Source organism: Phalacrocorax aristotelis, chromosome 2 (assembly GCF_949628215.1).
Source record: "Phalacrocorax aristotelis chromosome 2, bGulAri2.1, whole genome shotgun sequence".
Lineage (NCBI taxonomy): Eukaryota > Metazoa > Chordata > Aves > Suliformes > Phalacrocoracidae > Phalacrocorax > Phalacrocorax aristotelis.
This window is the reverse complement of record NC_134277.1, coordinates 86,737,532-86,763,183: the sequence shown is the minus strand read 5'-3', so window position 1 is coordinate 86,763,183 and position 25,652 is coordinate 86,737,532. Positions and strand designations below refer to the sequence as shown.

The window sequence follows — 25,652 nt, the reverse complement described above, 5'->3', positions numbered from 1 at the left end:
TTTTATGTTAAAAGCAAATGTCATAAGACTACCTAATCTAACAGTTTACAGGTTCTTGTAATCCTGTATGCCTTCCTGTGGAAGTTTAAGCTACAAAAGTCCGACATGTAAACATTAGTTCTAAGGATAGAACACTAAAGCTGCAGGTAACAGTTGTGACAAAGGGGTACTAAAAATCCCAAACTTGGGCAGCATCACAATGCTGCCCAAATTCAGGTGGCTTTATGAATGTAGGCCTCTAAAGTACCTGAATGTTAAGTGTGAGGAATTTTCCTAAGATGAAGTGTGAGATGTGTAGCACTATGAGTTATAATTGATTTTCAGATATGCAAACACTGAACTAATATATTGGTTTGGAGAAATAATATACTAAAAATGAAATTTAAGTAAGATTTAATATTAAAAAAGACTTGGAGAATTAGAATTGCTTCTATGACTGGTGAAAAGTTTACCCCTTATACCTAAATCCAAATCTCTGTCAAGTACTCATGTAAACTAAATACAATGATATAGAACTTTAATTAGGAAAAACAGACCTGTACCTTCGAACTCCATGGATTAATCCTGCAAAGATACTTCAAGAAAAAATAGAAAATGAGCATGGGCATGAGACTGTATGAAAGGATCCAGAAAATGAGGGCAGTGGTCAGTTTATAACTTTTTACTTATATGTGCTTTTGCTTTCTGTAGGTATGCAAGCTGTTGAAATGTGATGTGGTTTTGTGCCTTTGCAGGGTGTCAGGGTGTGCTGAGGAGCGGAATGACCTGCTGGTGGTGGTCTCTCAGGGTTACAGGCAGGCGCAGCTGGACTCCTTCCTCCCAGTCCCCATGGTGGGAACACTGGGGCTGTGCTGGGCAGTTGCTGGGAAGAAGTCAACAGTTGCAGTCCTGGCCCAAACGTGCCTGCAGTTGTGAATGAAAGAGTTCCCTATGTAGCCCATGTTTAGCTTGGAGTTAGGTACTGTGTTTAGACTGTATTTCCTGCTTCCCCCCCGCCCCCCCAATTCCTTGGGGGATAATTGTTTCTTTGATAGGCTTGCCCACACGATGTTGGCGAGGCCAGCGTGTAATACTACATAGATACTTACTAGCTTGTCACAGTCAGCTGCATTCATATTCAGCAGTAAACCCTGGTGTCCTGTTGTAAGTTGAATTGCTTACATAGTTGGCATAGTCTTGTTGAAGTAATTGCTGATGTATGGAGCAGTGTTTCATGGTAAAACGCTCAAGTGCCTGAGTCATGTTAGAGGCATGTTGTCTGGAAATGGCTAAAAGAGACTCCTTGTTGGTTTCCTTTGTACTCTCATTTCCTGAAGAACAACAGCGGGGTTTAGTAATTTTCTTTTTGTGTAGCAGACTGACATGGAATTGCTGTGGCCCTCAACTAGGACAGCCTGTGTCCTAGGTCTGCCAGGAAAGATAGCGGTGCTGCAGGTTGACATGCTTGCTGTGACACAAATCAAGTGTTTTCCTGTTTGTATAACTAACTCAGTGACACACTTTATGATGTACAAATTGGGAGCATTCTGTTACATGGTGAGTGCACGCAAAATAGCAGAAGAGGATCCTGTCTTTCTTGGTTTGCATAAAAAAAGCTTTTCTTAGTCTCATCACTTTTCAATGAGCTAATCTGCTGTTAGCTGTATAACAGAATCATGCTGCTTTGTTTGGAAGTCCTGGAAACAAAAGGCAAGGTCCATGAATTACTGGCAGACATATGCAGAAATCTGGAAATTATCTGTCTTGCTCCTAGTTATGCTGTACAAGTTGTTTAACAAGTCTGTGGAAGACCAGTGCTGACAGGGAAGCTGGAATCTTTGTCAGCCCAAATGCTTCTGCCATATAGAACAGCAGTGAGTAATATTCCAGATTACAATGAGAGAGAAAGGACTGTCTTAATTCAGAGTTGTCCTCTGAAATGTTTGTTGTTGTCTTCAATGTCTTTTGAGTTCTTTAAGCACTGAAGTGGCAGTGTCTAATTTAAAGCAAATAAGCATATTATTTTTCCCTTGGTGTAAACTGGGTGATTTAAGTAATGCAGAGGCCAAATTTGAATTCAGCTTTTCTTGAAGCATTAAGACAACAGCCTGTGAATAGGGCTTAAGCTGCGGTCTGATAAGATGTGGCACTTCACCAGAGCTGTTGTGGAGTAGGGACATTGCGTCAGTTTGCCTAAGAAGTGCTCCAGTTACGGCCTGGATTTATTGTGCTAGCACGTGTGCCCTGTGTCATTGTGACACACTGTCAGTCAGTCTTGGAAAATGGCAATTAAACTGAAATTTTCACGTTGTTTCTAATATCTTGGTCAACCCCAACCCAAATGAGCCAGTTTCTTTTAACTGAGTGCAGTAATCTCTCATATTGATAGCTGACATTAAGAAGTTTAAAGCTATAGGTCATATTATTACTCAGCTATGTTGGCTTTTTGATTAGAGATGATGAACTAATGGAGCATTAGATATCTTTAAGGTGAAATCAAGCAGAATATTTTGGTCTTCTCCACTGTAATTTATCTTGGGTTTTATCATCTGGTGCTGTAGGCAGGAGTTGTTACTCACCCTACTAATGCTTAGTTTCTTCTTAATTAAATTGTTGATGTAGAGCGTTATCTAAATCTTGGGTATGTGTTGCATTGAAATGATAAATTTATCGGACAGTAATTGTTCAGGTTATTTGTATCTGTAGAGTAGTAACTAGACAGAATATTGGGGTGTTCATAGGGTTTTTTTAGTTTTGGCAGGAGTTTTCTAGTGCTATAGAGATTAGGATAAACTGTAAACATGTCACTTCAGTTTTAATATTATAAGGCAGTGTATGTTGACTTTAATTTAGAACACAGCAATATCTTCTTCAGGAGATTAAGCGTTTCAGAAACTTGGATGTTGATGTTCAGGGATAATGGATTCTGTTTCATGTAAATATCAGCAGAGATATGAAATGATAAGGAAATAATTCTAGACTTTGTTATATATTTACGTGGTATCTCCTTGCTAGCAAATTAGCATGTGCACTGAAGCTTTTTGTGTGACAAATGTTTATTATTGTACCATGATGATTAGATAGTAGAATCCATAAAAACAAAGCATAGGATTAGGTTTACAGATGATCCAAATAGAAAAAAAAAATTGCAGAACCTTGAAGTTGACAGCTCTAAAGGTGGCAATAATAACAGAGTAGCTAGTGAATGTCCACCTAGTGTTCAGTCTCTATGATTGAAACAGTAGGCTTGTGTAAGATGAATGGGCAGAGAGAAGTTTGAGTGTTAAGCTTAAATCACATTGCAGTGCATATTTCAGGTTCCGCTGTTTGTAGCATACTATATGAAGGGTGGCTTAATGCTAGACACTTAGGTGGTGAACTCTGTTACTCAGTTTTAGTGGAATGTCATTGCCTAAAGTATAAACATTAGAAAGTTGAGATTAAACTGAAATTTGAAATAAGAAATTAGAAGCCTTATTAATATTTATTTGTTTCTCGTAGATACATATATAAAAGATCAATAGCTTTTATTTGCAATAGTGGTCTTTTCTAATGTTGAGTTTTGCAGCTACAAGATTTCTACTGCATGACTCCAGCCTTGTATGTAGGCGGGGAGGAGACTGTTATCAAACTGTCCTCCGATCTGGGAACAGTTGCATCGGGGTATTACATAGGATTAAATAGCAGTCATTGTCAAAGCCTATTTGGTAGTAAATCCAGGCAGAGCAACTGTTAAGCAAACTGTAGAGGCAGAAGATATGCATTGACAAAGATGACTTGGGGTTTTGAACATGCATTGTACCTTTTTTCATCTGACTGCTCAAACAAGACTAGTTGAAAAATGTTTTGACTTGGAAATAGAGCTTCTTGGAGAAGATAGAAACCCAGCAATTCTGGAAACTATATCAAATTCACTGGGGTCTTGAACTCAGATTTGAGTTTTGAAATCAAGATTCATTTTTCCTGGTAAAGGGATAAGGATCTAATTTGATGTTGTTCCCAAGCATCATTTAGTTTAGCCCTTCTGTCAGCCACAGACGTATTGAGCCACTGGGGTATGAACAATGTGTTCTTATAAACAGGATACAAACAAAAAAACTGGTGTGCTGATACTTCTGAATGGTAAGTCACCTGAGTATTTATTGAACTTTGTCTTATAATGGCATGTTACTGTATAATATTTAAAATTAAATTGAATGTGTAGCTATAATGTGGTAGAATCCTCTCTACTTGTATGTTAGTTAATGACCTTGTAAGATGGAGAAATGGAAAACATAGCTATGGTGGGTGAAGCTTGTCAGTGCGTCTTGACAATGTGTCAAAGCAATTCTGTATTCTTTTACTCTCCAAATAGATGTGGGTAACACTTCATGTTTCAGCATGATGTAAGTGATAATGGCAGCTATGGTATTAGGTGTCAATCAAAATAGTGTGCTTGTAATATTAGTCATCTGCTGAAGGGAGCATAAATGCAGTTACTGAGCTCATTATGAAGAAGGAATGCTTGTGGTGTGTTCAGGGCAAATAGCACTTCCAAGTAAATGAATATGATTCTGGAGATAAGGATGTGCATAGATAAGCTAACGGCTGCCTTGCTCACCTGACAACTATTCATTGGAAGAGGATCTGCAGAGCCAGTAGCAACACAGTTGTTTTCTGATTCTAAAGCTGCTGTTCTGGAGAGTGAAAATTCAGAGGATGGCATTGTAGCTGACTAGTGTAATGCAGTAATTCTGGCTTTTGTAATTTGATCTGTAATCTCCAGTGGCTTTCCAACAAGTGCTTTTGTCTGCTTTAGGTAAATTTTGTTGTAGTGCAGCGTTTCCATGATACTTTCCTCAAGTTTTTTTTGTCTCTTTTTGGAAACGAGGTACCACTGAAGGTCCTTCCCAACTGAAGACTCTTATTGGTATATAACATACAGTTAACTTTGCCTGGGCTTCCCACTGTATGTTAAAATTCAGACTCACAGCTGAGCTTCTAATGTGTGGTACCCTTGAAAAGAAATAAATGGGTGCATTTGGTTTATCTAACTTAGTTCATCTTCTGTTTGGTGGGCTGGAATTTCAGATCTGGATCAGCTCTGTGGTCTGGTATTAGAGACAGCACTTAGTCTTCACTAATAGGCTTCTGTTCTACTATCCTTTATAAGTGTGCAGAGATACCAGGCGTATATTGAATGAGCAGATCATATTTTATCTTGGTTTTTTGATTCTAAGTTTAAGCTCAAGGACCTTTTTTAAGTCCACATTATGCCTTTCTTTTGCTGTGTGATAATTATTTCTGTTAATTATAGGCATTCACTTTTGTTAGGAGGTCAGTAAGGTTGGTTTGTTTATTTGTTTTACTAAACACAGGCTCTTCTTTCAAGACTGTTCCACAACTGAAATAATTGAACTGGTTTCTATGTACTTTACAAGTTGGTTAATTTAACTTGGGTTTTGGAAGAGAACTTGCAGAGTTTCACTTGGAGGTAAAATACTGATGGTTCCTTAAACAACTTGTCTAACTAGTTGTTTTAAACACTAAATTGTATTTATTTCAGTTAAACATAGTTCTGATTTAAGGTAAGTTCTTCAATCACGGATTTCTTCATCAGCCTTAGAAAGTTGTTTTTTCTAAATTCAGTTGTTTCTTACAAATTCATTGTGTATCTGAGAGATTTGCATGGCCGTTGCTATAAAAGTATTTTGTCTTGTTTTTGCAAAATAGCTGTCCAGCCAGTTCATTCAATGTTTTAAAGTTCTTGCCCTTTTGCTCTTAATGGAGCAGCGTGCTAGTAAGCAGGATGCTTGTTTATGTCCCCATGTTGATGTCCACATCCATACCCATGTGGATGGAGTGCCTTGATGTTGACCAATCACTGTCAGCCAGCCTTCTCTTAAGGAAGGCAAAGATGAGTATTTCAAATTATATTTTTTAACAATAGCCAAAATGCGCAAAATCATTACAGATATTTGACTTAGACCTGTATGCACTTGGCTTGAACAAAGGGCTGTTTTCTTTCACCTTGTGTTTAGCTCAGCTGCCTGTCCTGCTTTAAATTTGTATTTGGAAGTCTGTGTACTTGCCTGCCTTGTTCATTCGGTTGTGTTCGTGAAGAGAGTCTCTTCCTGATAGGGCATGGTGTTTTGATAGCCTTTCTTTTTTGAGGTTGTGGAAAATTCTGTTTATATTGAAATGTTCCTGTATATCATTCTCTCTCCTTCCTAAAAGTGAAACTTCCCTGAAGTGCTTTTCTCCCAGATGACGAGTCTGTTTCAGTGGGCATTTCTCTAGTCTTCTTTTTTGTTTGTCAACGGACTGCTATACTTGATAAACAAGATTTAATGCGTGGTAGCTTCTGTTCAGACTACTGATGTGGTGCTGGTTAATCAAACTAAGAATCCCCAGCCTGCTTTTGGTAATTATCATAAAACTCTGGTTTAAGCTGGCGCTGCCACCAAAAGGGATTATTCACTGAATAATGCCCTTCATAGTGTGGTTGCATGGCATTTGACAGAACCCATTCCATGGCTTTTGCTGTATGCCAGTGCATGCGTGCACACATGGATACCCCCCACAACCATTTCATGAGTATCAATAACTGCACAGATTTCTGTACCAGAAAAATAAAATATCTTAGTTTCGTGGTGGAATTCTGAGTTAGCCCTTTGATTAAGCCTTAATGTTTAACTGTGGAATATCTCCTTTTTGGAAAACTCTTCTACAAGTAACTTTCTTCTAGATCTTTATGGTTAGTCCACCAGCTGCCAGTAGTTACTTCCTGCCTACCCTAACTTGTATCATATTGCATTAATATGTTTGATAGAAGGAGTTACAGTGCCTGGTATAACTAAGCCTTTAACTCAGTTATAATCAGTTGGTAGGTGCTGATAGACTAACAATTAACAACACTGTGCTGAGCTGGTAAAATGGAAGCAGACTGGAAAGTTTTTCTTCCTATCTAGAGGCTCTGCAGCAATTCTTTCTTGCTATAATTGTAATCTAAGAGTGATTCAGTTTTTCGAATATTGCAAAGCAAATATTCAGTGGTGGTAAATGGCTGTTGCCCAGAATCATTAGCTGTTTTAAACAGTTCAACTAAAAAAAGAAATCACAGTAAACTTGACCATCACATTTAATTGGAAGTCTTTGTGAGAAATCAAAGTTTTAAATACCAGTTTCTTTAATATGGAATGGTATGCTCTAAATTGGAAAGACAAAAAAAAAAAAAAATCTGTTAAGGTCAGGGAGCTTATATCCATAGAAAGTCATTGAGCCAAGATCTTGAAGAATGACAGGTCAAAAAAATCTGGACATAAGAGTAGTAATTTGACAAGTGATTTTAATGGCAATCAATTACCCAAAGAGGTCAAAAGCAGGCCTTGTGTAAGGATGGGATTATCTCACATCTGCCAGCGACTGGCTGCTTTGGTAGGCATCTTAAGCTTCTGATAGGGGCCCAGTCTGAGAAGCATTTTGGACCTACTCAAGGTATCTTCTCATACATCCGAATAAACTTCAGCTTTGTTGATTTTGATTCTTAAATTAACTTACTTTATAAACCAATTACTCAGTAACAAAGCTATCAAGAAGGCAAGTAGAGATGCAGTGTTATGATGCTGTAAATTGGATCTTTAGGATCATCATGCGTATCTTTATTTCAAGCGTAAGTGACAGAGTAAGTCCTGTTAGTTCAAAATTTTACTTTTTGAGTCCCAAGTACTTCACGTTTGTTTTCCCCAGCTGTTGAGATGGTCGTACAATTTTTAGTCTGCTTTGAAACCAGGGTAGTCTTATTGCTGCTAACAGTGTTAGTGTTCTGACAGAAATACATCCTGCTAGCTTGCTTGCAGCTCCTTTGAAGACTTACAAGCCATGGAGTTTGTGTTTGGTGCTCAGTTACAGAATTCAAAACTAAATTGGCATTGGAAATATACTGATTTGAGCTAACTGGGATAAATTTTTGTACAGTTGAGTTGTATATAGTAATGGTCTATGCCTCACTTCTGATCTGCATGAGAACAGAAGTATACTGAGTCAAAGCATCTTCTGGAGGAAAGGGTCTCCAGACATCCCAAGCTAATGTATGTATACTTCAAGCTCTGTTAAGTAACTTCTGAAGAGGAATAGTTCTCCTGATACATATTGTGAAGAGTAAATGCATAGTAGATGAAATACTCCACCTACTTTTATTTGTCTTGTAGTCTAAGTAGTGCCAATGAACTGACCTATCGCTGGTATGGGCAAGGCTGATGCAGTGGTAGTGGGGATAAAATGTAACAGGAGAACTGTGTGCCTGAAGGACTTTATATCAAATGTACTAGGGAGTGCTGGTCTCATATATTTGTGCTTAGATAAGGAGGCGCAAAGGGAGCCTGTTGTGACGTATCAGCTATTGAAACTTTTGGGGAATTCTTTTATGAAGAAGTTGCCGTCCAGGTATTGCAGTCTTCTAACTGGACACTCAGTAACACAGTGCTGGATTCAACACACTGTCCTCTGTGCTGAGTCCGGAATACACCCATTATTTGTCCATATGCTTTCAAATACCCAAAGGAATTGTGCTGGAAAAGGATGTGATACTACTTCATGTTCATGCTTTCAATAGCTGCCAGGCTAAAAAGATTCAGTATACCTCTGACATGACTTAATTTATCAGGTGTTTTTTTTTGTTTGTTTGTGTTGTGTTTTTTTGTTTGGTTTTGTTTAATAATAGTAGGTATGAGAGTTTGGCAATTTGAATGGGATATCAGGGTATTGGAGCTCAAAAGCAGATAAGAATGCTGCCGGGTGACTTGCCTACAACAAAAGTGGCTCTATACCAAAAGCACTGCAGTTGGGAGTGCTTCTTATTTAATAATGTGTAAAAATAAAAATATTTGCCAAACTAAATAATGTATCAACTGTTGCTGTGTTGTAGTACTGCCATAAACTTGAGTTTTAACCTGATGAGATGATGGAAGAGGAGGGGGGGAAATAATAAAGTAAAGGTGAAAACAGCTAGAGAGGAATCTGATTTCACATTTGTTACTGTTCTACCCTACAGAAGTTAATATTTCTAACTAAGCTTGGTAGGTCATTTAGAAGTACATTTATGGACTACTAATTGGGTTTAGAGTTTAAAATCTTCAGAGACAACTTATGTATCTTTAATTGTGTCAGGAACTGAAGACATGAAAGCAGAGGCATGGTTAAATCCTACCTAGTGCTTTTAAAATACATTGTAGACTTCTGAAGTCATGCATTTACATACCTGCCAAAGTACATTGCTGCTTTTTAATGTAATTAAAATTTTAGCTCCTATTGTTGTCTCAAAGAGCTTTTCCAGTAAATCATGTGCATTAGGAATTTTGTGTAGAGTGAGTCAGTGTTCAAGGCCAACAAACCCATTTTATTGAGCTTAAATTAAGCTGTTTTTGTGAACTTAATTAAAATATTATAACTTACAGTGCTTATATCATTGTCATTCTGATTTGTAGATGGTATCATATGGCATCTATACCATACTACATAATGCTTGATAAGTCTGGGCATGGATCAGAGGTACTATAACATGCCCATGTGATGAATGCCCTCTACTGAAATAAAATAATGTGGAAAACATTTGCTAGTGGTGGTATTTTGCAGGTAGCGTGGGTATATACATCTTTGTATTGTCATGCTCTAGGACGTTGAAGAATAAAGCTGATGGGTGGATACTTACTGCCTGTGCTACCAGAATAGTAACTGTGTGCACTTTCTTATTTGAATGAGTGCAGTCATATCAGGGTCCATAGATTTGATGTTAAAATTTTCAGCATGAAATAGTGGGAACTGACAAGTATTTGCTAGACTGGATTTGTTGTGCTGGCAAGTAGTAGGCAGTGGTAAGTTGCAGTCAAGTTTAAATAGCTCTTGTCTAGTTTGGTCTGTAAAATGAGAGAGGTTTCATATGTGACTTTTTTTGAAAAATTGAAGGAGAACTGGATTAGCACACTTGTGAACATCATACAGTGTCCCTACTTAAAGTAACTGTTGTTCATAAAGAAATTTGACACTGTTTGAATAGGTGTCACTTGTGTCAATATGCCTGTGAATATTAAAGCTATAGAAACAAACAGCTGGATATCTGAATGCCTTTGGAACGTTAAATCTACAGGCTTCTGTCCTAAATAGCAGTAGGAGCTGCTTGCTTTGTCTTGTCTGTCTCAGTGTTGCATATGATACATAGCCTTAATAAAGATGAGTTTGAAGCTCATTTACTCATGACTTGAGGATACGTGAGCTGGTGAGAAATTCTTCCCTGGTTTTAAGTGCTGAGTTTGGGAGTATGCTTCTGACCAGAGTTGTGGAAGTGCATATGCTGCATTTATAGTAATGTGTATCCATTTACAGAAATGGATGAAAGTGAAGGCAAGATGTTAATCTTGGTCGCATTACAGTAACATAGAAGGAGCTGAGTAAGTGGAGCTCGTGGAGAACACCCAAGCCTTGATTTAGGTTAAATTTGTATACTTCAGTAGCTGTGTTAAATGTAGCTCTAATGAGATTCAGGCTGCTTGCCTTTGTCATCTGAAGGAAATAACCTGCTAGAGCAGATTTGATAAATGAGGAATGAAACCTCCCTGTCTTAGTCATGACAATTTGCAAAATCCTTTCTGTTGATTCTCAAGGGAAATCTGCTCACAAAGCAAAATGTGGTAAGGGTCTTTTGTTTCTAATGAAATTTACCAGAGGATCAGATGGGGAGGATTTTTGGCAGGGCAGGGAGAAGAAGGTTTGTGTGACTTCAGATCGCTCATATTTCTGCCTCCGTAAGGTTTAGGGGATGGAGTCAGGGATGCAGCGTGTGGCAGCGCTCCTCCCTGCACAAAGCTGATGATGTAATGCGTGCCACTGTGAGTGCGGCCGTCATGTGGGAGCCATGCTGTCATCGGCTTGCATGCAGATCGGGCTGTGCTGTACAGCTTCCCTACTGCCAAGCCTGCGCGTGGCTCATTTTTGTCTCGGTAGAGCGATTGCTTGTTCGCTTTCTTTGCCTTCTATTGTCTTCAACCTGTCTCTTTAATTAATGCGGCATGTGTGTTAAGAATATGTATGCACCTGCTCAGAGTAATTCAAGATATAATTTCTAACGTAATCCTTAAGCAAATGAGATGGGTATTGGACATCTCTTTTGGCATTTCATGCTAATCTTGTTCTCCCTTTTAAAGGCAGGGAGGGAGGGAGACAGGTTGCTGTTAGCAACCGCTTGCATATTAAAAGTGAAATACTCAAGCTTTAATTCCCCTGTGGACTCCTGATCACTATTCTTTTTTTAAAATAAATGGTTCATTCTAACCAGTAGCATATGTTCATCAGTATTTTAAATAAAATCGGCTCAGTAAAAAGATTAAAAAGGGGAGCAGGGAGAAGCTCTGATGTAAAACTCTATTTATCCTCCTCTAAATGGTTGTAACGGTCACACGTTTGAACCGAAGGGCTATATAAAACAGCATGCAGATTATTCTTTTTCTCTGTTGTTTGAATCCATATGAACTTGACTGTTTTTACGAAGCAGGATGAAGTGTCTCCCCCTTCCTCTTCACGCTGGTCTTTTCTATGTGCACTGTAATGTAGTAGAGAAGCTCAGATTCACCCTATATTTCCCATGTCTCAGTGCTCTTAGAGCTCAAGCTCCTTACAGCTGCAAACTAATAAAACGGGAATCTGAAGAAACGAGCGCTGTGCACAAATCAAATTATTTGACATACATGTTGTTGCAAACTGGTAGTTTTGCCACAGAAGGAATATAAAATGTTGTGCAAAAAAAAGGGGGGGGGGGAATGGGGGGAAGGAGCATTCAACAAAAACCAGTTGTTTAAGTACTAATGTCTCCATGTACGAATTTTTGCATATGTAAAATTTTTGCATATGAATCTCCATAAGGTGACGAAAGTGTTGTGAAAATGTGTGCATATTAAAAAAGGGGTGTGTGTGTGTGTGTGTGTGTAGAAACGGAAAAAGAAATTAAAAAATGAAACCAGTAAATGCCTAATCTTGGAGTCTGTGAATGATAGGAAGACCAAAAGCAATACTTTGTGCTATAAAAAGGCATTTCTTCTGAAGAACATGCAGTCTGTTTTTTGGTATTTTTGATTGATTTCAGGGCTGATGGAAATAGTTCTTCCTATTGTTGCTCCGGATAAAACAATGCGGGACAATTTTAAGTCTGTTTTAGTTTGCTTATTTTTACTGCCTTTGCTGTAGTCTTCATCAATTTCAGTGTGGCGAGTTCTCCAGATGGTGGTTTGGAACAAGAGCCAAAGGACATGATCTACAATGTTATGTTCCAGCTGTTGAAGTGCAGAATTTAGAAGCTACTGCCTTTCACTTGATCTGTGTTTTGAACAGAAAACCAAGTAAAATTGCTTACAGACCTTGCTGTTAAAACAACTGCACGTTAAACCAATCTTTTATAGGAGACCGGGTACCCTCTTGATAGCCCTGACAGTGTAGACCCCTTAAGCCATGAGTGTCTGTATCAACAGTCAGCAGGGGAAAGTGACTGCAGAGAGAGCAGTGTGCTACTGCTGTATTTGAACACCACTACAAAAAGGTTTGCCACCTCAGCAGGGCAGTGAATGGGATTATTGCAGCACTTAGAGATGGATGAGCAGTTCCCACCAAAACAAATGAACTCCCGACAATGTTGGTAGGACAGCAGGAACAGATTGAACATCCTGAATGGATAGATAAATTTAAGAACACAGTTCCCCTTACTTCAAAGGGGGAAACTGGTCAGATTTTGGTCGTCTCATCTTAAGTTTCAATTGAAAAATGGATGTTTGTACTTCTGGCTCACACATTTCATAGGATCAAAGGGTAATTCAGGTTGGAAGGGACCTCACTACAAAGTACAGATAAACTCTAAGGTTCCTGTTACACAGTTAAAAGGAAATTGCAGATTTTTAACAGAGGGATTAGGATTTGGAGTTTTCTTCAACTTAGGTTCTTAAGGCAGCTCTTCAACAAGTTTTGCAGTACACGCCAGACGTAGCTACTTTCCCAGTAATTGCTCTTTCTTAACTGAGGAATAGATGAGTATGTAAGCTTCCAAGGAAAGGATGGTCACTCAGTCAGTGAATTTGATCTTGCTTGAGTATTTGGACTCAACTACACTAGTAGCCTTTTCTTGTCCCACTTCCTTCTGTATGACATTGTACTTCCCCCATAATTTATAGTCAGGAGAGGTGCATCCAGGTGTTGGGACAAACCACAGAGCTGTTAAAAATAGTAAGAGAGAACCTCTTACACTTAGCAAAAATGCCAAAAATTAAGTGGATAAAGAGCTGGTAACCTTCTAATGAATCTCATTTTCTTACTTCAAGGCAATTTTTAAGCTGTCCGGTTCTGTGAGGTCCCAGTTGCCATGTGGTAGCACTGCATACCAGCTCAGTACTGATGTGGTGCAATTCCCTGCAGCACAGGATGCAGAACAAAACAGGAAGAGGAAGGAGATCTATGTCAGCTGTTGTGACTGAAGTGAGGGTTTAAAGGTGTAACATTTTCTGATGAGTGGATCTTGAGCCTGACCAGAGCTGAAGGGAGTAAAAAGTGTACTCACATCATACTCCTGGAATTGCTTCAAATTCAGAACTGCGTTCTTAATGTTAAATGAATAGCTGTTAGCTACAACAAATACCTTGTTTAAGCTCATGACTATGGTTGCTGGAACAGCACTGAAATCATCCCCTCTGGTTATATGCCTCTAAGCTGTGTCCTTGTTGGAGTCACCTGAATGCTTTAGAATCTGGAAAGTGAATGAATAAATGATGAATGCCAAGGTTACTAATGTTGCCCAGTGATCTGTATGTCAATTAAAAAAAATCTGCTGATAGTTCCTCATTTGCTCCTAAACAGAAAGGTGTATGGTCTTAAAGATGGCATGACAGGCATACTTAAAAGTTAGTGTTCCTGAGATGAATTGCCATTTTGAAACGGGTCATCTGCAGGCTCAGGAAGCTTCAGAGAAAAGACAAGAATTGCAGTCTTTGCCATAATTTCTCTGAATTCTCTTGCTTTGTTGCAATGTGAAAGATGGTGTGAGATTGCCGAGCCCCAGTGAATATAGGCAGTGTCTATAATGGGAGGTGATAACAGTGCAGTTGGTGAATTGACAGCTCTAATTGCTCTATGAATCCTTTACTTGTGTACAAAAGTATGAATTTACAGTTAAGCCTACCATCAAATTGAAATTGGCACTTAAAACAGTTCAGTTAAAATCAAGAAAAGCTATCAGTAATCCCATACATGTGCTAACTTTAGTTATCTTCTGCTTCCCTTTGCCAACTCTTTGGGTTGTATTCTTAGTTAGTGCTGGTTTTTGCCATTTCTGCTTTTCCGTTTTCTTTCTCACCAGGCTACCTCAGTAGCCTAATTTCATTTGTAAACCCAAGAACTTGCGGAGGTCAGCAATCACTTTTCCCAAATCTGACTGAAGGAGAAATCAAATGGTTCTACCGACTCAACTGTACTAGTTTCTATGTAGTAACTTCAGAGTAAGGATGTAAAAGGCTTCACAGTGACTGCTTGTGAATCTCCATATCTTTTTATGTTCTCATGGAATTAATACCATCTTTGGAAATTTGCCACTGTCCTATTTTTAAAAATCTCGCCATGGCAAAATTGGAGAGTAGGAACCTGCTTTGTGCTCTCATTCTGGACACTTGAAAAACAGGGGAGAGTAGTGTATAAATTAATTCGCAGCTGAGGTTTATTATATACAGTTGTTAACTGATAAACTTGAATAAATCTATGGATTTCCAGGATTTAAAATCAATGTCATCATCTTGTGATATGGTGGGGAAGGGAGGGGAGGAAGGACAAATAATGAAACCTTAATCAGTCTAATAATGCAGTAATTTTGTTATATTTGAGCTTCTTTATTCCTTCTTTTGTTTTTGCCTTTTTACTTAATTAACTAGAAGGCAATTTCTCTTGAAATGTAGCTAGGATGGGTTTACAATTAAAGGGAGGAATAGCTCAGGTTTCAGTGTCGTGTACTTGATATCATTCATGCTGTGAAAGAGGAAATGCTTAAATGTTGACTAGCTAGTTTTGCGATTTTGTGTTCCAAGGTGAAGCTTAATTGACACAAAGGGACCAGAGGATGCAAGGAGCTGTGCAGAATGGTTTACATTTCCTGCTGCCTTACCTAGGTGCACGAAGTTGCTGCTTGGCTAGGAAACAGTCTCTTCCCTGCCCACAGAAGTTGTTTTATCTCTCATCTCCTAGCAAATATTTCTTTCCACTTATGACTAACCTAAATCCAATGAACACCAAACTCCCTGATTAACTGAATTCTGGCATTAACTAGCAGTTCTGAGTGCTGCTATTGCAGTTTCTATGTGGGGATTTTTTTCCTTCCTATAGAACTCAGCATAGCATGTGGATTTTTGAACAGAAGCCTGTCGGAGCAGGTCCTCTGAAATGAAGAGAGTACTCTGTTGGAAAATAACTTACTGAAAGAGGTTTCTCTGGTTTGGGATTGGATCTCTGTCAAAGAGGAGGTGGGAGTTAGAAGGCAGCCAGGGAGCAGCCTGGCAGATAAGGCACTTGCTTACTGTTGATGGCTTGACACAAGGAGTCATTCTTCTGAAGTCTGAAGAGAGCCTAAAGCGTTGATGTATTCTGGATTGAGTCCGGCTTTTTAGTTTGTGCCTGTGAATAGCTCTTGTTTTTATGTTGCAAGGTGAAAATCAGTTGTGTTCTTAAAGGTGTGAGTTTTCAGGATGAGACCAATCCCTTTTTTTGTTCATGTTTTTTTCTAGCCACGGTTCAGGAAAGTTTCAAGTCAGTTTTATGTGGCAGCAATGGATGAGACCTTCATCAACCTCTTAGCAAAGAGATGCTGCTCTTAGCCTCAACTTCCGAGACTTTTTTGCTGTCTTTATTTCTATTTCTGTAATTTACGTCTGTTGCCATAACTGAACGATGCACATCACTGAAGATACCTTCAAAGTAACAAAGACTTTTATGTTCCTGGGGCAGCAATGCATTTGGGGAGAAGCTGTTTCCAACATTGTTTCGTATTGCAGTTCTGTAATCAAATTGTTAGCTTAGAAGATGTGTTTAAGGCAATTTTATCTTCTCCCTTTAATTGTGTGGCTGACTAGTTACTGATCATTGCAGTGCAGGATGATTAACAGAGTTATGTTGTTCCCTGTGTCTGAATACCTCAGCCTTAGACTAGTACAGTAGTTGTCTTAGATGCGTGAACTACCACTCAGGGTACCCCGTTTCTGTTACTGCTCTAAAGGTGATTTGCTCACCATATCTCGGCACCCATGGGAAGTTTCAGCCAGCTGGGTACCCAGGCAAGCAGCAGAGTTATAGGAACACTGTGACTTCCAGGCAAAAGGTGGCTCCTTTACGCTGGGTTACCCTCGTGTCTCCAGGCCAGGTGGACGTGTGGCTCTGTAGCCTGGTCTTCGCCATGGGATTTGGGAATGCTTGCAGCCCAGGTGGGGGGTGGGGCTGCCATGGCCACTTGGGTAAAGGGCTCTTGGAAACCTGGGGTGATACCTCTACCTAGGAATGCTGTCTTTTCTTGGGTCTTCCAACTTGGATAAATTAATTTATTGCAGCAAAACACCTTGGCCTCATACAGCATGAGAAAAAGGATTAGTACAGCCAATTTAGTTTGTTAAATTTGGCTGGATGATGGTGTCTTTTGGCTCTGCAGTTGTGGAGGCAAAGAGAAGATGGTGTGTTTGTGGGAGAGACTTCTTAGGTTTCCATTGTATACATGTCTATAAAAAGTTCAAGTGACTTTCTTTTGCTTCTTTCTTGTTTGCATGTTTTAAAGATCTTTAGTTGTGTAATAAAATGTTTCAATAACTGCTCTGTGATAACAGACTCTGTTTTAGCAGACGGCTGTATTGCCATAACTTGGGGGATCATGTAGTTCAGAAAGCTTCAAGGAGGAGGGGAGGGAGAAACCTCTTAAATTGACAAAGACTACTTAGTTGTGTGCTAATCTACCAAAGTTGTATGTTAATTAGCATAACTTGAGCTTCTTCCCTCTTGACTGGTAGTTAGGGAAAAGTGTCTATATGATGCATGAGACAACAGAAGAGCATATGCTACCTATTAAAAACGTGAAGCTGTAAAATAACTATTCCTTTAATAGGTATTGAAAATATCAAGGGTGGTTTTCCTGTTTAAGACTAAAATAATCTTTAAGAAGATAGTAGTGAAGGATTTATTATTAAACCCCACATTTTTTAAATCAAAAAGCCTTATTAGGTGAACTCGACAGTGAAAGGAACAGCATAAATATGTGCCATATATGCATATACATCATGCTTTCGAAAGAGAAGTGTGTGCCATGGGATTGAAAGCCCATTTGTATTTAAAGTTTGCCAAGCTGCGCCGTGCAGGCTTTGGTCATGCTCCTCCAGTGAGCTCACCACACCGGGAGTGGGTCTGTCACTGACACCTCTGCTCGCTCCACTGCTGCCGTGGTGGGCTTGTGTGGTGGGTGACGGGGCTGTGGGCACTGCAGCGGCACCGCGGTGCCGGGAGCTGCAGCTGGCCGGCCGGGGAGGGATGACATCACCTCCAGGAACATGTGATGCAGCCGGCTGGCGCGGAGGTTGCTGAGCTGTGTAGGGAGAGATTGGTGCAGATATTTATGGCATTTCATTTGAGCGCGGTAAATGCCTTTTAATTTGTTTTCTTTTTTTTTAAATGAAATCCTCATAATCGCAAACATTTTGTGGTGTGGAGGCTTTAAAAGGGGAGGGGGAGGACCCATCCCAAGCCCTTAAGACCTGCTTATGTTGCTGTTTTTTTGTTTTGTTATTGCTCTTTTGGAGATAAAAATGCACTTTCTTGCCATATTCACCCTCTTTGCTCCCCAGCATTCTTTCGTCAGTTGTAATCCCCACAGTCTTTTCAGTTAAGCTTTAACGCTGCAGAACTGCTATAAAAATAGGCTGTTTAGAGCAGCAGGAATATGATAATCCAAGGCAGTCAGCCTTAAGGATATACGGATCCAGAACGTGAGCCAAGCACTAACATATTTGCTAGGGTGTTTACCTTGAGCAGCCCCTTAATAGTCAAAGAAATGTTAGCTAAATGTTTCTCGCTTCTTACATGCCACAGGCAAAGTGAAATGTGCAGCTACTGTGCATCATCTGAGGTGAAGTAGTTTAAGGGCTTAGAAATCTGAGCAAGCAAGTTGCGGTAACATCAATGTCTTGGGTAATTTTGAGCTGAGATAGACAGCAAAGTACAGCACTAGTTTCTGCATGCTTTTTAGGTGAGGAGAAAGCGTTTTCGACCTCTAAATTTACTGTAAAGAAAAGGAATTGCCATGGTTGATATGAAAGCTGAGCATGCTAAATTGGCTTTAAGCTTATGGAGGGTAGCTCAAAGCGCTTTAAAAAAAAGTAACTCTGGAAGTGTGCCTGTATTACCTTAGCAGTCAGCTGAAGCCCAAATATTTCAAGGTGGACAAAGGTACTTGCTGTCTTTTTAGAGGAGTTATTTAGGCCTAAGGTTTTTCTTAGTCTTGTTCAAAGCTTCAATCCATAGTAAATGAAAATCTAGTAGGAACAAAACTGTAGGCAGTTTCAGTAAAAGGTTGATAACCATAGGCCAGTACTCTGGAGGAAGGAGTAGTGCAAGAGGTTCCTTTGGAGCTGTCTTAGACTCCTGAGAGTCTAAGTGCAAATGTGAAAGAAATAGCTGTGTCCCTCTGCTGCTTTGTTGGTCTGTAGTTGCTGCGTGATTGCAAAATATTGTCCATCATATAGAAACCCTCCATGCAGCATGGTTACCCAAGGAACCAGTTTTTCTGGTTTAGCCTTTCTGAGAATGTGTACTGAATTTTGGGTTTGTTTTTGGTTTATGGTGTTCATGGAAAAACAGGGAACAAGCTGATAGCTGGAAGAGGATTTGTTTAGTTTTCATTTGTTTGTAATCTGTGGGTGTTGAGACAATGTCCTGGTTGAACGCTTCAGTTACAGAGAACTGGAACGTCCTGTTGCTGACAGACATTTGTCTAAACGCATTTTTAAAAAAAATCCCCAGTCATGGATAGTCCATAGCCTTCCACAGGCAATCCTGCGTGCTGCTTCACAGTTCTTTCCTTTACGAAACTTCCTACCATCTAAAGTAAACCTCTCACTGTAATTCTAGCCAGCTTACATTTGCCAGGACTAGACTTTGTGTTTTGAGAACTGCTACTATGTCTCCCCTGAGCTCTTCAGACTAAAGTGTGTCATTAGATTTAGTCCTTCATCGTAGCTTGTGGCACGAACATGACATGGTGTGACCTGGCCGTCTTTGTCCCTTGGGTGTTCTGTTTGGTGTGTCCTGGGTCTGTTTTGAAGGGTGGTGCCCATAACTAGATGCTGCAGTGGCACAGAGCTCTCAGTATTGCTGGCTGGAATATAAAGCCTGTGGTGTAATTTACATATATGATGCCTGTATTTACAAATCTTATGTTACTTGATGACACCAGTATGATACCCTCAGGTTTAGCTCTGCAGTGCATAGCTCTTTCATTAAAGCTTAGAGCCTGAGACCAAAGGATATGAGACATTTGGATATGTTTGAGGAGGAAGATAAATGATAGCCTCCCTGCTTGGCATCAATGACAGCTTCTGCTGCCATCTCTAGAGGGACTGTGGCCCTTTTGCACAGAGGAAGAACAATATACTTCAGAAAAAACTGCTACATGTACACCAGAGCTTGCTCTTGTAAGGTTTCCCTGAAACTCTAAATAAATAAGAACTTTATTTTACCTTCTAAACAGCTCAAACTGTTGCTTTTAAGGGACACAACTGTGATGATGTAGCAGGCTATTTGGGCTGTTTTACTTAACAGCACTTCTGGGCTTCAACAGGGATAAGTGCGTGCTTCCCACTTACTCCAGAAGAGGTAATTTCTTCAGAGAAGAGATTTTTAAAGCAGCGCATGAATCCAAAGAGACTGGAAAGGATGATACAGTTAGTTGAAGTGTGGGTACAAAACACCCAATTTTTGTAAGATGAGCAAGACTGGCCCAAAAGGGGCCAATTCTGTGTTGTGCAGGTCAATATGGAATATAAGGTCATAAATAAAATGCTTCCTAAATCAACTTTATTAAAGATGGGAGTAGTTTATAATCTGGCCACAGAAATGTAATGGAAGTAGAGAGGAGGGACAAGCTAATAATATGCTGCTTTGCAATGTTGATTGTGATTGCTCACCTTAGGGACCATTTCAAACTCCATGGGTACATAGAGTTAACATGACAAAATGTGCTCTCTGTTACAAAATGCTGCTTCTCTGAGGCAGCTGAGAGCTTTATTTCCCAGTTCTACTTACAGAAATGATGTAAGGAAAGTTGCATGTGAATAGTGTTGGGGTTTTTTGTGTGGGTTTTTTTGGGTGTTTTTGGGGGGGTTGGGAAGTTTTGGTTTGATTGTTGGGGTTTTTTTGGGGGGGGGGGTTGTTCTGTTGGTTTGGGTTTTTTTGGGGGGGGTTGATTTTTTGTGGTTCATTTTTTTGTTTGGCTTTTTGCCTTTTTTTTTGTGTGTGTGTGTTCATTTGTATGGTTTTTTGACCAGGAATTTTTCTAAAGGTACCTACTCTTATTAGCTTGGTACTACTCCTCTCTGCTGGAACAAAAAGTGAAAGTGGGATTTGGAATGCCCAGAAGCAACAGGATCCAACTGTTGTTTTTAATTTACTGATGAAAAAGGCTAATTCCAGTATCCTATTTTCTACTGAGGTTTACTAACAGACCATACTATTTGTGTTAAGCTAGTCAAAGTGATGACTTGTTCATGAATATGTTTTAAAAGTTTAGGGTTTTTTTTTTTTTTGCAGCCTTTTACTATAAGGTTATCTTAATTCTGTAATGATAACATTCAGACTTCAGCTGTTTTACAGTGCATTCATCAAATGTAGAAGTTGAGCTTGTTTGAATTTCTGATTAATTATCTTTTTTCAGGGTTTCGCAAAAATGATGAAATGAAGGCTATGGAAGTACTGCCAATTTTAAAGGAAAAAGTTGCATACCTTTCAGGTACAGTTATTTTCTTCTGTTGTGGAATGCATAAGTGTGTCATTAGTCACATGTAAAATGGTATTTTAAATACTTTAAATATCATTACAGAAGTCATGGAAAGCTAGCGTAGAACCTATTCCAGTTGGACACCCCAAACATAACATGAGCCTTGTGAAAGGATCTGTAATAAAGAAGATATGTGTTTGACTGAATGTAGAACATGCTGCTTGGTGTTGCCCTGGTCATGTCCCGTCCTCCCTGCATATCCAAAAGCATTATTTAGAACAACCTGCTGTACCATAGCCGTATTCCTTCTCTTACTTCTGGTTCTCCTGCTGTAGAGTTTTACAGAGATGGCTTTGTTACTGGCTCGTCTGAAGCACTGGAGAAATCTCTCTGCAGAGGTGGAATTTCAGTGCATATCTTTTGAGGCACACTTAATATCCTCATGGTTAAATGAGTTAGCATCTAATTTTAGTTATCTCCAGCATACACCTTGAAGTTGCTTGGTTACTTCACAAGGAACAGCAGAGGATTTAAAAGTGGGGTTTAGATGAATGAATATCATAATATATTCTATAACTTGATAAATAACTTTAAGCACCTCAGCCATCATTCCATAAAGCATTCTTATGAACTACATTTTGGTGTAACTTCCTGAAGTAAGTACTTCCAAATCTATTGGGATTAAACAACATCGTTCTCTTTGCCATAATCTTACTGTCAAATGATTTAGAGGACAGTCATATTTGAAAGGGTTTTTTTAAAGATAAATAACTTGTCAAGCACTCTAGAAGTAAAACTCTTATCTGTAAATATTAAAACATACAAAATGATGTATGAAATTGCACTCTCTAGATATTTGCTGTGTACGGATGCTGATGCTTGCAAGTACAGTGTGTAGTTCACAGTACTTCAACCTGTCCACTCCGCTGAGTCAAGCAGAGGTGTAAAGCAAAAAAGATGTTGTTTCAGTTTTTTCTTTTTCTCCTTAAAAGGTCCTAGTGACTGTAATGAACAGTATAACAGACCTCCCAGAGCCAATTTCCCTGGTAGTGTGGGAACTCACGATTCTTCTGCTTATGGATTGTAGTGCTGATGAAGACTTGCTTAAAAAAGTATTTCCAGAGGGAGAGGAGGGGAACTAAGCACAACATTTCAATCCCCCGTTACTCTTTTTTTTGGACCTCGCTTTATGGCACTTAATGAAAATGCAGTCAGTTTCCATTCAAAAACTTCTGAATTTCCAGGTTGTCCAGAACTTACTTTAGACCCCTTAGAAGGTATCTGAAAGATGATAGGTGTTCTCTAATGTTAAGTTGTAAGCATATGGCATTCTCAAAAGGCATTAATTCAGTGAAAGTGAAGTGGGTCAAATGAAAGCTGAAGATGAATTTAAGGGGAGATGGTGGATTATGAACCAGAACAGATGAGCTGCAGGCAGGAAAAAGTGGTTTCCAACTTGCCTGTGTGAAGGTAGCAACTTCTGACAGAAGAATGGAGCAAACAGCTATGGGCAGCAAGACTGGCTAGTACTGATATGCTAAAAATCCATAGTTTCACATTTCCATTGCACATGGAGCTCAAATCAAATGAGGTATATTAGTAGTGTAAGTAATCAAAAAAAAAAAAACACCCCCCAAAAAACCCAACCCCAAAACCACCCACGACAAAACAAACACACACCCCTTAACAAAACTACCACCACTACTAGGGTTTAACCATTGTGGATCTAGAATGTCAAGCTTTATATCTGGGAACACAAAGGTAAGGAAGATTGTTGGCTTACTGACTTACAGAGGCTTTCAATGTAGCTCATTTTTTTTCCTTCAAACGTACAACTTTTACTCAAGTACCTGGTTTTAATATCTCTAGGTACAATAACTGGTTAAGGTCTGTAGAAGTAGGACAAATTTATTGGGGAGATCTCTACTAAAACTATATCTAAAGTTAACTTTGAGTTATCTCTACTAAAAACTCTAGTAGTCCCATTAAGCCTAAGGCATTCACAAACACCACTGTATTTTGCTCTCTCTTGTTTATATTGAAGCTCTGGTAGACTTGTTGGCAACAAGTTCATTGTTGATTGTCAGGTACTTTCTCAAGTAGAAATGAAGTGTGACAATCAATAGTGCAAAGAAATGGCTCTTTTTTATAGAGCAGGAAAGTTACAGAAATAACATAGTCTGAAAAAACCCCATGGAGTGTTTGAGATCCTCAGTTCACTTCCAGTCTTCTCTCTGCCTTTCTCTGCTGAAACCTTCCTTCTCCAATTTAAATGAGTAAGTATGGACTGTGTAGCAGTATATTCATCTTTGTGTTCTTAGAATACTAAAGACACTGATCTTTCCACAATGATGACTTTCTTAAGCAATTCTTGAGACCAGCTTACTGTGAGATGGTCGTATAAGGATGAGCTATGTTATGGGGAGACCTGGACAGGCTGGAAGAGTGAGCTAGCAAGAACAGTACGAAGTTTAACTGAGACAAGTGCAGAGTCACATACCTGGGCCAGAGACCAGGTACCAAAGAGCCCAGTACAGGCTAGGGTCTGGGTAGCTGAGGAGCAGCCTTGCTGAAAGAGACCTGGGGGTCCTGGTGGACAAAAAATGAACATAAGTCAGCATGGTGCTGCTGCAGCAACAAAGGCAAATCAGATCCTGGGCAGCATTTACAGGGCATTACTAGCAGAGATCATCCCAATCTACTCAGTGCTTTTCAGGCTGTACCTGGAGTACTGTGTCCAGTTCTGGTCCCCACAACTAAAGAAAAACTCAAGCAGACTGGAGAGGATCATCAGGAGTGCCACAAGGATGATGAAAGGGCTGGAGATCCTGCCCTATGAGGAAAGATTGAAGGAGTTAGGTCTTCTCTCCCTGGAGAACAGAAGGGTCAGGGGCTACCTTATCACAGTATTCCAGCACTTAAAGGGCAGCTATAAAAAGGATGGAGGCACTCTCTTCACAAGGAGCCACATGGAGAAGCCAAGGGGCAACATCTGCTTCCACCATAAGGCATTTTTCAGATGATGTTTTGATCCAATCAGAAATCTTTGTTTTAATTGAGTTTAAGCTCTTGGTAACTGATGCCCCCCACTGAGGTACCACTTTTACTCGAAGCATACTATGTTGTGATTAAACTGTATTTATGAGAGTTGACCTTTTCTCCTCCAACAGGTACCTCTCTGATCTGTGTTAGCCTCAGTTAGGCTGTAATTCTGTATTGCTTTGTTTCAGTCTTTGCTTTTCATTTATTCCTTTCATTTGTTTTCAGGTGGATATATTTAACAGATCTACTAAATATATTTTCTTTTTTTTGTACAGTACTTCATCACTTTGAAAAAACTATTTTAGTAGTTGTTTTTTCTGTGCCACAAATCGCAGTACATCTGATGTGATTCACTTTTACTTTCTCCTCTATTATCACAATCCAGTTTAGCCCTCTTTATTGAGCTGTTAATGATGTGTTTTTGTAAATTTAAAAAAAAAAAAGATTTTTCATAATTCAGCGTATCTGAAGATGTATTTAGATGGAAGAGAATTTGTTGTTCTTGTCTCTGTCTGTAGTACTGGCCAGGATAGTTTAAAAATACCAAAAACAACAACAACAACAAAAAACCACCACACACAAAAAAAAACCCCCCAGAATTTAGAACTAAATTTTGTACTACAAACAATGTACAAATGAGGACTATGGTGCAAGTCAGTCATCTGGACTTGTTAAAATCTGTGTGTTCTTTGTGTATCTTAAAACATGTTAGTGAAGCAGCGATGCTCAAACTGTTAAAGAAAGGTGAAGTTAATGATTGGATGACAGTTGGAGTGAAAAGGAGAGATGTAGTCTCTCAGAATTCAATTCTGAAACAGATCTTGAAGCAGGTGTATTTTTGCTAGGGCAGGAGGCAAGGAAATACAGAAGAACAAATACTTCAGTGAAGTATTGTGAAGTGCATCGTGCTGTATGTAGGTTGATAGCTGCAAAGTCCTAAAGCTCACCAAGCTAGCCTGAATTGTGGTATCTGTACATACTGATTCTGGAATAAATTCTGTATTGGAAATGCTTGTCCTTCATGAAACCAGTCTGACACAGACTGGACTGCTTTATCTTGTATTGGTCAAAGTAACAAAATAAGTTGATGTGTAGACAAGCAAATGCTTGGGTGCAGCTTCTCCGTGAATCCTGTGTTATTGTTCTATAATTGCCAACAGAATGGTTCTCAACCAAAACCAAAAAGGTGGGGAGGGATGGGGGGAAAGGAAAAAGTTTCCTTGAACTGATTTTTACCTGACTGGGAAATAATCTGCTTGCCTTGGGCGTCTCACCACCTGAAATAGAAAAGCCTCCTAGAGATGTAACCGTGAAGTACAAATGGGGTTTTGGATGCAATTTTTTGTTAAGTTTGAACTGAAGTCTGTTGAAGTAAAGATACTCTTACATCCTTAGACATGCTTACACAAGGAGAGCATTTTCTTAGAAAGTGCAGTTATCTTGGTTTCATATGAGGAAATAGTACTTGATAACTTGTCCTGTTTTTCAAATATGCCATAAAAGCACACCGTTGAGCTTTAAGTACTTTGAAACTAGGTAAAAAGGCATTTCCTGCACTACTCAGCCTGTTGGATTTTGGTGGCATTTGGAGACCATTGACAAGACTGCTGTTAGT

At 39.3% G+C, this 25,652-nt stretch overlaps 1 protein-coding gene across 2 annotated transcripts in view; it reads left to right on the top strand.

The window, feature by feature from the left end:
• Nucleotides 1–25,652, top strand: part of TRIO (trio Rho guanine nucleotide exchange factor) — a 257,022-nt gene that overhangs the window by 54,923 nt on the left and 176,447 nt on the right. For both annotated transcript variants that reach the window (XM_075084262.1, XM_075084261.1), the window contains exon 2: nucleotides 20,933–21,007. In XM_075084262.1, the coding sequence (XP_074940363.1) occupies nucleotides 20,933–21,007 (75 nt within the window). The remainder of the gene's footprint in view (nucleotides 1–20,932; nucleotides 21,008–25,652) is intronic.